General features: G+C 51.2%; 1 protein-coding gene across 4 annotated transcripts in view; it reads left to right on the plus strand.

Annotated features, from left to right (window-relative positions):
* Positions 1-12,294, plus strand: part of FAM169B (Protein) — an 86,978-nt gene extending 74,684 nt beyond the window's left edge. For 2 of the 4 annotated variants that reach the window (XM_070478174.1, XM_070478175.1), the window contains exons 6-8: positions 4,084-4,266; positions 6,361-6,492; positions 10,983-12,094. In XM_070478174.1, coding sequence (XP_070334275.1) covers positions 4,084-4,266; positions 6,361-6,492; positions 10,983-11,287 — 620 coding nt within the window. In that variant the 3' untranslated portion in view covers positions 11,288-12,094. The other 2 variants (XM_070478176.1, XM_070478177.1) reach the window with 2 other exon arrangements.
* The last annotated feature ends 616 nt before the right edge of the window (positions 12,295-12,910 follow it).

Consider the following 12,910-nt stretch of genomic DNA (forward strand, 5'->3'; position numbering starts at 1 on the left):
CCTCTCCCAGTTTTCCTCTGTATGTGCTCATTCTTTGGAACCCCTCTCGTGTCCAAATTTCCTCTTATTATGAGGACACCAGCTGGCTTAGATGAGAGCCCATCTGAAGACCTCATTTTGAGTTCATCACGTCTTAAAGGCCCTTTCTTCAAATACACTCATATTCTGAAGTCTTGGGGTTTGGGGAGACACAAGTCAGTCCATAAAGGATACATCATTAGTAACTAAAGTCCATAGTTTACATTAGGATTCATTCTTCATGTCATACGTTCTGTAGGTTTTGACAGCTATAGAAAGGCGTGTTCTATCATTGTAGCATCATACAGAGTAGCTTCACTGACCTAAAAATCCCATGTTCCACATATTCATCCCATGCCCCCTACCCCTTGACAATCACTAATACTTTTATTGCCTTCATAGTTTCACCTTTTCCAAAATATCATATAATTGCATTAATAGTTATATGGCCTGGGTCAGGAAGAGCCCCTGGAGACCAGGGATAGGCTACCAACTCCAGCATTCTGGGGCTTCCCTGGTGGCTCAGAGGTAAAGAATCCACCTGCAATGCAGGAGACCTGGCTTCAATCCCCGGGGTGGGAAGATCCCCTGGATGAGGGCATGGCAACCCACTCCAATATTCTTGCCTAGAGAACCTCCATAGTCACAGGAGCCTGGCGGTCTATAGTCCATAGCGTCACAAAGAGTCAGACACAACTGAGTGACCATGCACAGCACATCCTTTGCAGATTGGCTTCTTTCACTTAGTAATATGCTGTAAGATTCTCCATATCTTTTCATGGCATAATAGTGCATTTCTTTTCAGCACTGAATAATATTCCATCATCTGGTGCCCCATGGTTTATTTACCCACTCTCCCATTGAAGCATATCTTGGTTGCTTCCAGGTTTATTTTTTAATTCTTTTTATTTGACTGTGCTGGGTCTTAGTTGCAGCATGTGGGATCTATTTCCTTGATCAGGGATCAAACCTAAGCCCCCTGCATGGGGAGCACAGAGTTTTAGCCACTGGACCACCAGGGAAGTCCCACTTCCAAGTTTTGGTAGTTATGAATATAGGTGCTATAAATATTTGTGTGCAGGTTTTTGTGTACACAGAAGTTTTTAACTCCTTCAGGCACATATAAACGAGCACAATTGCTGGATCCTATAGTAAGAGTGGGTTTAGTTTTATAAGAAGCCACCAAGCTATCAGTCAGAGTGGCGGTACCATTTGCATTCCCAATAGTGGAGGAGGGAGGGTTTCGTCAGCTCCATATCCTCACCAGCATTTGGTGATGTCAGTTTTCTGGATTTTGGCTGTTCTAATAGGTATGTAGTCACATCTCACTGGTTTTAAACTTGCATTTCCCTGATGCTGTATGATGTGGACCATCTTCTCATATGCTTACTTGCCATCTGCATAACTTCTTTGGTGAGATGTCTATTAAGGTCTTTGGCTCACTTTTTAATCAAGTTCTTTGTCTTTTTATTCTTGAGTTCTATGAGATCTTTGTATATTTTGTATAATAGTTCTTTATCAGACATATCTTTTGAAGACATTCCACCCCCACCCCACTGTGGCATCTCGTTCTTTTACCAGTGTGTTTCACAGAGTAGAAAAATTTGATTTTAATGAAATTTAGCTATCAATGGTTTTTCATGAATCATGCCTTTGATGCATAGGCACAAGTTTATTGCCAAACCCAAGGCCATCTAGATTTTCTCCTATTTATCTTCTAGGAGTTCTATAGTTCTGCATTGTACATTTGTGTCTGTGATTCGTTTTGAGCTACATTTTGTGAAGGGTTTCAGGTTGATTCGTGGTTTTGCGTGTGGATGTCCACCTGCTCCAGCATCGTTTGTTGAAAAGCACTGTTCTTCCACTATGGACTCTGCTTTCCTCCTCTGTCTGCGAGCAGTTGACTATTTGTGTGGATCTAACTCTGGGTTTTGTTGTGTTCCAGCTTTATTTATTCATTTTTAGTTAATTAATATTTAGCTTATGGATGTCTAGTCACACTACCACTGTTTGTTGAAACACTGTCTTTTCCCACATTGAGTTACCTTGGTATTTTATAGAAATTCAGAGCATAAGTGTTACTTCTGGACCCACCTGTCTGCTCCACTAATCTGTAGCTTACCCTTGCCCCATGATCACACTGTCTGATTACCTTGATTTTATAAGAAGCTTTGAAATTGGGTAGTGTAAAACCTTCCAACTTCATTTTTCTTCTTTTTCTCCCCTCCAAACTGTTTTATTTATCCTAGAGACCCATTTCATGTGAATTTTACTATCAGCTTGTCAATTTCCACAAAAAAAGCCTGCCGGGATTTTGATAGAACGAAACTTACAGATCTACTTGGGAAGAATTGCCAGCTTAACAGTATTGAGCCATCCAGTCCTTGAACATGGAGTTTCTCTTCATTTATTTAGATCTTCTTTAATTTCTCTCAACAATGTTTTGTCGTCTTCAGTAATTTAAGGCTCATGCTTCCTTTGTTAAATATATTGAGTCTTTACTTCTCTTTAAGTGCTGTTGTGAGTGGGATTGTATCTTTATGTAATTTTGAGCATTCTCAGCTTTGGAGGACTTTGCTATTTGGGGAACATTGTTCTCGTCTATAAAAGTTGTAAGTTATGTTATTCCAACCAAGTTTGTGCTGTCATTTCAGGCACATTGAGGGTAAAGTACAAATACTTTATAATTACCATCTCAAGTGACTTGGGGTTGCTTGTTGGTCATAGATTATGTATTCATTAACTTTGTGCACAAAATCAGCTATTTATTTGGCTCACATTCCTTTGGTGGTGATTTTGGCGAGGCTCAGCTGACTGAGTGGTTTTCTGCCCTAAGCTGGGTTGGCATATGTGTCCACAGTCACCTGATCACCTGTTTCTTAGGACCAGCTAGATGTTGGCTGTCACCACGAGGGTGCCTGGACATGTTTCTTGCCTGGTGGCAGGCTAGCCCAGGTTTGTTTGCATGTGAGAGGTAGAGATCTGAGAGAATTGAGGGGCCCTGGACCCCAGCAGGCCTGGGCTCAGAGCTGGTGAGCTCTTGCCAGCTTCATTCTGCTGCTCAGAGTGAGTCACAGGTCAGCCAGATTGAAGGGGCGAGGAGATAAACCCCATCTCTTGATGGGAGGAGCTTCAGAATCACATGCAGAGGTGTGTGGATATAGGAAGGGGAATAACTGGCCATTTTTGCAAACAGTTCACTACGATAGTGTGTGCTTCCATAACTCAGCCTGGCTAATTAGTCTCTTTGTTTGTCTCTTTGGGAAATTACTTACCTTTGAATTTTTGCAGGCACAAATACCACCTCTTCCCATAGGCGCTGAGTAGGTGATATATTTCTTTTCTTAGATTCTGGGACATTCAGAGCACAAGCAACCATGTAGTTGGGAAGTGAGGAAGGTGATGTAGTTGGGTGCATGTGGCATTTTCTAGCGTAGGGTGATAACAGAGGTGACTGACTGCAAGGGCATATTCCTGTTGCAGAAATAGCAGCTGTGCTGGTATTAGTTCTGGTTGCAGTAAAGTTAAATCAGTGTAGCAAAGTGGGAGAGGGGCCGGCTGTAGCCCTTTTTCTCTGCAATAGCAGTGTCACTGATGTTGCATGGAAATCAGGACTTGGTCTGTTTATGGTAAATGTGCTTTGCCATAATTGGCCAAGGTGAACTCTAAACAAGTCCTAGCCCGTTACCCTGGGTTCAGGGGGAAGTCTGACATTGCCCAAATGCTCCTCCTTGGCTTTGGGGGGGTCTCTGAACTGTGTACAGTGAGGGAGGGGTGTGAGGAGTCTGTGTGCGTCATGGCCTCACCCTGCCTAGTCCCCTGGGTTCGCTGTGATTTCAGGGCGATGGCCGAGTGGCCTTTCTCTCAGCAGTTGAGAGCGTGTGGACTGCCAGTCAGCTGAGAAGCAGGTGGTTTCAAGAGATCTGCTGTCTTGTCTTCGGGCATTTAGTTTGAGAGGCTGGTGCTGCTTCCAGGGGGACCAGGGACCTGGCCACGTGGGGTCCCGCTGGGTCCTGGCAGGCTGGTCCAGCCGGGGGACCACGTGTGTCTCTTGTCTTCCAACAGGCAGCCTGTGTGGCGACGGCACGAGCTCCTGCTACCTCCTGCCGGTTTTTGACACCGTGTTTGTCCGGAGGAGCCACCGCCGGCGGGGCCTGGGGCTAGCCATGCTGCGGGACTTCTGCCAGACGTTCCGAGATGACGAGGCCTTGGGCATCAGCTGGCCCATCTCGCCCGCCATGTACCAAGGTGACGGCTGCGTTGGGGAGGAGCATCTGGGGAGTGGGACGCGTATCTCCTGTGTGTTCCAGATGCTTCTGGGGCGGGAGATCCCTCGGAGCCCCGGCACCATGACAGGCCTGTGGGTTTTCTCTTCCTTCTGAGAAACCTCCCGTTGCTTCAGCACTGAGACCGCAAGCTTGATCACAAGGGGCAAACCTTGTCCAGCCCCTGAGAAAGAGCTGGATTTAGAAAATAATAAAAACGAAACCAGCCCAGCGTCAGAGAGCAGCAGAATGCAAGGAACTTGCGCTCCACTGACGGCTGCTGTCGGGCCTCAGAGGGCCTTTGCTCTCTCACGAGAAGATGGTAATCATCACTCTGCCCTTCCAGCCAGGAGCCCCAGGGGGACCAGGAGCTGAGGGAAGCGTGCTCCGAGCCCTCCCTGGGTTCCCCTGGGGAGGACACGGCCCACCCCCGGCCGGTGCTGCCAAGACCCTCCCACGGCCTGTACCTCCACCCAGGGAAGGAGGCTCTGCAGGTTCTGACTGCGAATCACACTGGGGGTCTCAGTTGCTTCTGCGCCACCCTCGCTGTGCCGGGGCTCGGGGGTGAGCAGGCAGCCTGTGGACAGCGCAGCAGCTGGAGGCTCTAGGCCAGCTGCTCCACGCCTCCCTGACCGCCTTTTATCCGGTACAATCCTGCCTTGGAATGGCCCAGAGGGCCTGCTGCCCAGGGCCCCATGCTTTAGTGCCCTGTTGAGGCTGAACTTCTGTCCATGGAGTGAGGAATCTGTGGGCCCAAGGGGATGTTCTCAGCTTGGTCCAGGCCACTCCTCAACCAGCTCAGGCTACTGGAACCCCAGGATTCTTGCCTGGGGCTGCCAAGGGCCCGAGTGGACTCCATCTTGGACCTGTGCACTTAAGGGCAGACCGTAACACCCATCTGCACGTCCTCATTCTGGTGGGGTGTCATGGAGTGTGGCTGTGGGGCCCACGTTCGTATGTACAGTGTGTGGGGAGCCGGACAGGGAGGAGAGGGGGGGCTGCCAGCTGGGGGCCGGCTCTCTTGGCATTGCCCCCTTCAAGTGCAAAACACCCAGGAGTCTAAGAATTCTAAATTTAAAACTGGCTTTTCCTCTTGTTAAGGAGTTATATTTGTCAAGACAGGAGAGCAGGGCTTTCTATCTAGCACTCGACTAGCTCGGCTTCCACCTTCTTAGCATCACGCCCTCTGGGTTTCCACCTGTGCTCTTGCCAGGGGCCTGATGCAGCCCCCAGCACCGGCAGGACAGGGGCCGTTCCCACTCGGCTGGGGCCCCTGTCGCGTGGAAATGCTCACCCTGTGAATGTGGCACAGACGTCTACCACCTTGAGAGGGTTCGGAGTCGGGCGTCTGTGGATGAGCTGGGGTTCCCTGGGAGAGGAGGGCGGCGGAGCTCAGAGGGAGGGACGGTGTCTGCAGAGGGGACTGGGTGGGTGATGTTATGGGCCTGACTTGGGTCCCCCAAAGTCTAACCCCCAGGGTGACTGTATGTGGAGATGGGGCCTGTTGTTAGACACTCAGTCATGTCTGACTCTTTGTGACCACACGGACTGCCTCACTCCAGGCTCCCCTGTGACCCACGATCCCCCAGTGTTTGCTCACACTCACATCCACTGTGTCAGTGATGCCGGGAGCTATAAGGAGGTGATTAAGGTTGGACAAGGTCCTAAGGGGGGGCCTTGATCCAACAGGACTAGTAAGAGGAGGCCCCCGTAAGAAGAGGGGATAGGGCCTAGTGGGTACAGAAGGGAGATGGGGAGAAGACACAGTCAGAAGAGCTGTCTCCAAGCCAAGGAGGGAGGCCTCAGGAGAAGGCAGGCCTGCTGACACCTTGATCTCGAACTTCCAGCCCCTAGAGCTGCGAGAAGATAACTGTCATGGTTTAGGGCCCCCCCACGTGTGGTGTTTCACTGTGGCCACCCACGCAGGCTAGACGGGGTGGGTGAACATGGGAGGCAGGGGCGGGCACAGAGTGGTCTGTGTGCGGCCGGGAGAGCCGGGGGTGGGCCGGGCGGGGGACCCAGGGGAGGGCCGGCAGGGCCAGCGGCCCCCCTGACCGCGGTGTGTACCTCCCCCCAGTCTGCAGGAAGTTCCTGGCGGCCCACCCAGCCGAGCGGGGGCGCCTGTGGGAGGTGGAGCCCCCCGGAGCCTGGGGCCAGCGAGGCAACATCTGGCTGAAGGTTCAGCTTCAACAGTCAAGACAAGCCGACTGTGAGTTGGGGTGGAGACGTGCCCTGTGGGCTGATCGCGTCTAGGGTCGGTAGCATAAGCACAGGTTTGGATCGAGTTCGTTGGGGAGGCCATCTCTTTGTCGCTGTTGCAGGAACAAAGGAGGGAGCAAAAGCCGGGTGGTGGCATCCTGGCCTGCTGCCGCCTCCCTTCCTGAAGTAGCCACACCTTCCAGACCCTCTTGCTTAGATATCAGCTCTCCCTCAGTGTAGCCAGATCAGAGATTCCCTGGGAGTCAGGGTCCCCCTGGTCCGATTGGAAGGATCACGCCTTGGAGACGCCGGTTCTCGCAGGCGGAGTGCATCATCTGTACAGATTCTGAGGCACACAGAGGTTAGTGGGGGAGCGGACTCTGCCCCTCGTCTGCTGGGAGGGTTCCCACGGGCAGCACCCCGCGTTCTGTGTCTGTGAGGCCTGCCTTGCGCTGGGTGGTGGGCAACCCTGTTAGGGTCACACCTGCCACCTCCAACAAGCGTGCAGTGGATTTGGCGATGGATGGCGTCTGTGCCCGGGTGGGCTAGTCTCAGGTGGGGAGGCTGACCCCCCCAGGCCGGGTCTCAGTGGCAGCAGGGCTGCAGTGGGGGGCATCTAACTGTTCAGATTCGTCGGCCGCAGTGAAAGCGTGGCTGCCCTCTCCTCCTGGTCCCCAGCCCCCTCCAGCGTCTGTGCCAGCCCCGTGGCTGCAGGCAGCTCGTTAGGGATGGGCGCGCTGGGTGCCAGGCCTGCTCTTCCCCTGGGAGATGGATTCCCCGAGGTGGAGACCGGGGAGGCCGCTGGGGAGCTCATTGATGACGATAGCGATAGGTTTTGCTCCTCGGCTGCCTTTCGGCCAGGAGGCTTAATGGGTCTTTCCAGAAATTAACGGGGTGGCCAGCCACCGGGAAGGAGGCTGCGCAGGGCCGTGACTGCGATTCTAATGAGGCAGTTAAGTGACTTGCCCTGCGGCGCGCAGTCAAGAGATGAAGGGAAGCCCGCCGGGTCCGGGGCACTTGGCCCAGCGGCCGTGGGGCTTCACAAATGAGCCTGCAGCCCCCACGCTGGCCCAGACTCTGCGGCTTGGACACTGCAGCTCCTTGGCTGGAAATGGGGGGACAAAAAAGGGCTGCCCTTCAGAATGTGGAAATAGCACAGGCTGGAGGGGGCTGGCAGGGGAGGACATTGTCGCATAATTGGGGAGATGGTTTCCTTTCAGGAGAATTCCCCTGGGGGTTATTTCAGGAGCTGAGGAAGCTGGTGTCATCTGGTCAGGGGAAGCAAGCTAGGATTCCGATGCCAGCCCTGTCACTGTAACTCACTCCGAGATGCACCAACTCTCTCCTTAAAACAGCAAATGAACTTTCACAGAGAAGGTTCTAGAAACATGCTGGAGTCCCTTGAAGGAAGAAGGGTCATTATTATAATTAGGGCTCTAATTAGATTACTGAAGCTGTAAGGTTTTGAAAACTCTAAATTAGGGTCTTTTCACTCCTTGTGTAAATCATGGTTAGTTCCCAGTTTCACCCACACCTCCTGTCAATCCCCCAGGGCTGGCAGTCAGGATTTTAATTCGCTCATGAAAGTTTTCTGCCAACCAGCTTCATCTTGTAACAATTTTGTCAGTTAGCGCTGACACTCAGGTTTTTTCCGAGTGGAAGCCACAGATGCAGTCACAGATTAGCCCAGATGCTTGCAGTTCCTCAATTTTTAGTCTGTTTCTTTCCTTCCAGAAATCAGCACATGTTAGCCCACTGGGGTTTCCCAACCATCACCAAACAGAGCAGGTACTGGAAGCTTCTCCTCCCTGGAAATCTCATGAGACCATTTATTTTTAGTTTTTAATTATTCTTAGGGTCACTTTCTTGATTTGTTCTGTTCTTCAAGTTCTATCTTTTGTCCCTTCATTCCTGACTAATATTTAGGAGGTCTCCCACAGTTTCATGGACCATAGGAATAGAACTCCAGCAAGAAGCCCGGTGGGGCCGTGGCTTTTTACATTCTAAGTAAGGCGTAGACATTTTTACAACATTCCACAACATCCCAGCGGGAAGTTAACTTCTGCTCCTTTCAGATGTTTTAAAATCTATTTTTGAAGCTGTGTCATTTGTGAATTGGGGCTTTTAGAGTTTGCATGGTCCTGACTGTTGATAACATCTGTGGCTTATAAAGGCCCTTAAAATATTTTCAGGGTTATTTGGATCTTTTGAGAGAAGGAGTTTGTGGGAAACTTTTTCTTCCTTCACTCAGTTACAGATGAAACCTTTGAAACTTGACCAATAGGATCAGAATTCTGTCTTATGTGACTTCCCTGAAAGCCTGCACATGCCTAAGTTTCTTTCCTGGAGGAGAAGAAACTAACCTACATGAACAGTTGATTTGTTTGTTTTTTTTTAAAGGAAAAAAGTTGCTGGACGCAAGAAGTAATTACACACAGATTTAAAAAAAATTTTTTTTTTTCATTTTTAGGTTATATATTTGCTTTCTTTTTCCAGGTGAATTTTTAGTAGATTCAATTGTCATCCTCAGGGGGGAAATTTTTTTTTTTTTTTTGTATTTACATGTAATTTTTAAGCTGGAGGGAATGGACATTAAGATATGTGAAATATTTGCGCTGAGGAGGTGGGGTCATTTTTCTAAAAGCCTGATGCTTTGCAGACTGCAGCTGTAACTTGTTCCAGCTTGCTCTGGGGCGTCGGACGTTACATGGAGCATGTTTATGGGGGAGAGCTATGCTGAGAGGAGCAAAGGGCAGAACCATCACATCAGGAGGGCATTTTGAGCTGTCGCTGCTCTTCGAAAGGTTGTGTGGCTCCCTCTAGTGGCCACTGTTATCATCTGCAGCCCAAGGTGGTAATGGTTAGTTTCTGCCTTTGCCCTGTGTGGCTGCTTCGCCGTTTCTCATCCTTGTGGGTCCAGATTAGTGCGTTCATTAAAAAAAAAAAAAAAAAAAAAAAGAAGTATTGCACCTTCATTGCCTAGGAATAAAATGCAGGCGAAAGTTTGATACCTACTGGCATACTTTCAGCCATAACACTGGAGAAGGAAATGGCAACCCACTGCATTATTCTTGCCTGGAGAATCCCATGGACAGAGGAGCCTGTGGGCTACAGTTCATGGGGTTGCAAAGAGTCAGACACGACTGAAGCGACTTAGCACACACGCACACGTCCATAACACATGAAAACAAAGGATCACACATCAGGAAAGGAAGAAAGTGTATAATGAAATATCTACTTCATTCCCTCATTCAGCTGAGCACTGATAATGGAGCATTTCTCAGCAGTTCTCATTGTCCAGGTGATCAGGATACAGTAGTGAACAAGGCTGGTTTTTGTGAAGGAAGGTACATGGGCAACTAGTACTGTGTTGTATAAAATCTTTACATATCAGAGAGAGCTAACGAGGACTGGTGTTTTTAAATGCTTATAATTAAATTTTGCCAAACCAAATTTTGCTCATTTATGATGTCTGGAAATGAAACTGTACACATTTATTTATATAGGCAAAATGTAGTACATGTATTCTTTATTTGAAAAATGCAATTTGTCTTTTCAGCTCAAATAGAAAACTGCCTATTCTTTTTCTAAGGTATCGGAACCCCCCACCACACCTTCACATATGGATTTTGAGGTGTGGGGAGGTTACACAGTAGGATAAGAAAGTCACCCCCTTCCAAGTTGATGCCGGTTTGGTATGACGCAGAGGGAGGCTGAGTTAGTGTGTGTGACTCTGGTCTCTATTGTGAGTAAGAATTCCAGTGCGCGAACGGGAGGGCTGAGGAATAGAATGGGAAATCTGACTCCAAATAATGCCTGAAAAGCTGGGGGGATGGATCAAAATTCCAGCTCAGAAATGCTTGAATAGAGGTGCCCTCCCAACAACCTGGCAGGTTTTCCTGTCCTAGGAAGGCACGTAGCAGATGTCAGGGTGAAGGTCATCAGGACAGAACTGGGTCGTGGGGAGCCATGCCTTACGTTATCATACAGGGCCCCCTTCTATTAATAATCGTTTGTCTGTCTGCTCCCTTGCGAGTCACTCCATTTGCTCACCTCCCTCTCTTGCTTGGGGAGGGCAGCTCACCCAGGACATTCCAAGGAGGCCGTGGCTCCTCGTGGGCTCTCGGGATGATGGACCCAGGCTCTCCCATCACGGAGGGGACCACAGGTACGGTGACGAGCCTGTGTCAGTCTAGGGCTGGTCCTCGGGCCATGCTCTGGGCTCCTCTGCGGCAGTGGGCCCTTGATTTACGCTCAGAATCCCTGAGCTGTGGTGGATGGAAACACCATTGCAATCAGACTTTTCGTGGCCCTCTTCTCTAAGCTTGACCAGCTCCAATGAAGCCAAGACTAAGCAGAGAACACGTGGGAATCGGCCATAACTTTATGTTAAGGAAGTATGGGAAAATCTGAATTTCAAATTCTGCGACAGACCAGTGTCTTTCAGGCAGAACAAATGCGTGGATGAACGTGTTTTTCTTTCCTCCCCTGCCCCTCCAGTCCACATGCTCCTGCTTGGTCCCTTCCGTCGTGTCCGACTCTTTGCAACCCTGTGGACTGCAGCCTGCCAGGCTCCTCTGTCCATGGGATTCTCCAGGCAAGAATACCAGAGTGGGTTGCCATTTCCTCCTCCAGGGGATCTTCCCGACCCAGGGATCGACCCCTCATCTCCTGCATCTCCTGCATTGCAGGCGGATTCTTCACTGCTGAGTCCAGATGCTAGAAAATGGAATCGGGCCTTAGGTTATGAGCTGGCCCAGAGTGATGGCAGACAGAACCGTGGGCAAGGCTGGGCTACTGGATAGTTCTCGGGCCTGCTGTCACTCAGCATTTTGTAGGATTTTGGTGAGATGTGATTCTGCGAGCATTTGCCTGAGGCCACGCCAGACACTTGTACCCACAAGAGGATGGCACTGACATCCATTCGCTGGCATAGAAGGGCCTCTGCTCTTGAATTCCTGGAGAGGTGATAACAATGTTAAATTCCAAAACTGACAATTGCCCGTTGTGGGGAGTGCTGCTTATCTTGGAAAGTAGGTGGTTCTGGGATAGAAGACTCAACATCAAAGGCAGAAAATATCCCAGAAAGTGCTGGATTGTCTTGGAAAAGCTGCCTGGTGTCTGACATCAATTCTCGTCCTCTGGCAGAGAAGGGCCTTCATGTTCCTCGAGTTGCAGTGGAACGATGGGCTGACTTAGGACACTCTCAGGCTACTGAGCTGTGCCTCTTCGCTGACCTCTGCCTCTCCTTTGCAACCCCGAAGGCCGTTAGAGGAAGCAGGAGGTGTTCAGGGTGCCCTGATGCCCATGGGCGTGCATGTCTGGGGACATCTGCATTTTCCAACTTTTGAAGTAGAGTTTCCTTAGCCTCCTCTTTCTTTGATCTCCCCCGACCGGGACTTCACGCGCCCCCTCCCCCCAGTAAATATATTCCCATCAGTAAATCTGCACACAGAGCATCTTAGGTACAAAACTTATGATGCCCACGCTATGGCTGGCCTGGTGTTTGAACCTGGCTTGCCTGCTCTGAGCTCACAGTGTGGGGTGCGGCCAGGCCAGGACCCCAAGAGGCCTTCAGCGTTCACTGAGATGCTCTGTTGCTTCTCTTCTGGTTTTAGGAGAGGATCAGCGGAGAAGACCGGGAGCAGACGGATGGAGACCGCGCAGTGAAGGCGGCAGCGGGGTGGCTTGGGCGAGCCTGCAGGGCGGGACAGGAGAGGTGGAAGACCAAGAGGATGGCGGCGGATGCCGGCTGCCCCCTGGGGGACGGGCCTGCGGCCCCACCCCTGACCCCCGTAGGCCTAGCTGACCCCCGCAGGCTGAGCTGACCCCCGCAGGCTGAGCTGACCCCCGCAGGCTGAGCTGACCCCCCGCAGCCCGGCCCCGCCCCTGACCCCGGCAGGCCTAGCTGACCCCCGCAGGCTGAGCTGACCCCCGCAGGCCGAGCTGACCCCGGGAGGCTGGCCTGCCCTCAGGCTTGGAGCGCTGCCGGCCCTCCACGCTCCTGTCACAGGCACTGGCCCCTGTCCCGCTGTGCTGTCTTTTGAGGGACAGACGACCACACGGACCGCCCTACCCCAGGCTTGATGTGTGGGCTCAGGTGACGGGAAGTCTGAGAAGCACTGCAGTTAATCCCGAAGCACTGTTTGGGGCAAGTGCTTGGGACAGTGGGCCTCCCCTCTCTGCATACCTGCCCAGCCCTGCTCCAGGCAGTTCCCAGGCCCAGTCGGGGTTCCCACCCCTGGACCCCAGGGAGGACAGGTGAGGCTTGCCCTGGCCATGCTGCTGGTGGTTCACAGGGTGAGGCGCAGTCCAGCAGCCCCACGAGGCCCCAGAACCCAGCTCCTGAACTTGGGGTGGACTTTGCATACGTTGGCCTGGCCTCACCCAGGGTCAGTAGCATTCTTCCCAGGGCAGGCCAGTCAGCT

The sequence above is a fragment of the Odocoileus virginianus genome, chromosome 16, assembly GCF_023699985.2.
Source record: "Odocoileus virginianus isolate 20LAN1187 ecotype Illinois chromosome 16, Ovbor_1.2, whole genome shotgun sequence".
NCBI classification, from domain to species: domain Eukaryota; kingdom Metazoa; phylum Chordata; class Mammalia; order Artiodactyla; family Cervidae; genus Odocoileus; species Odocoileus virginianus.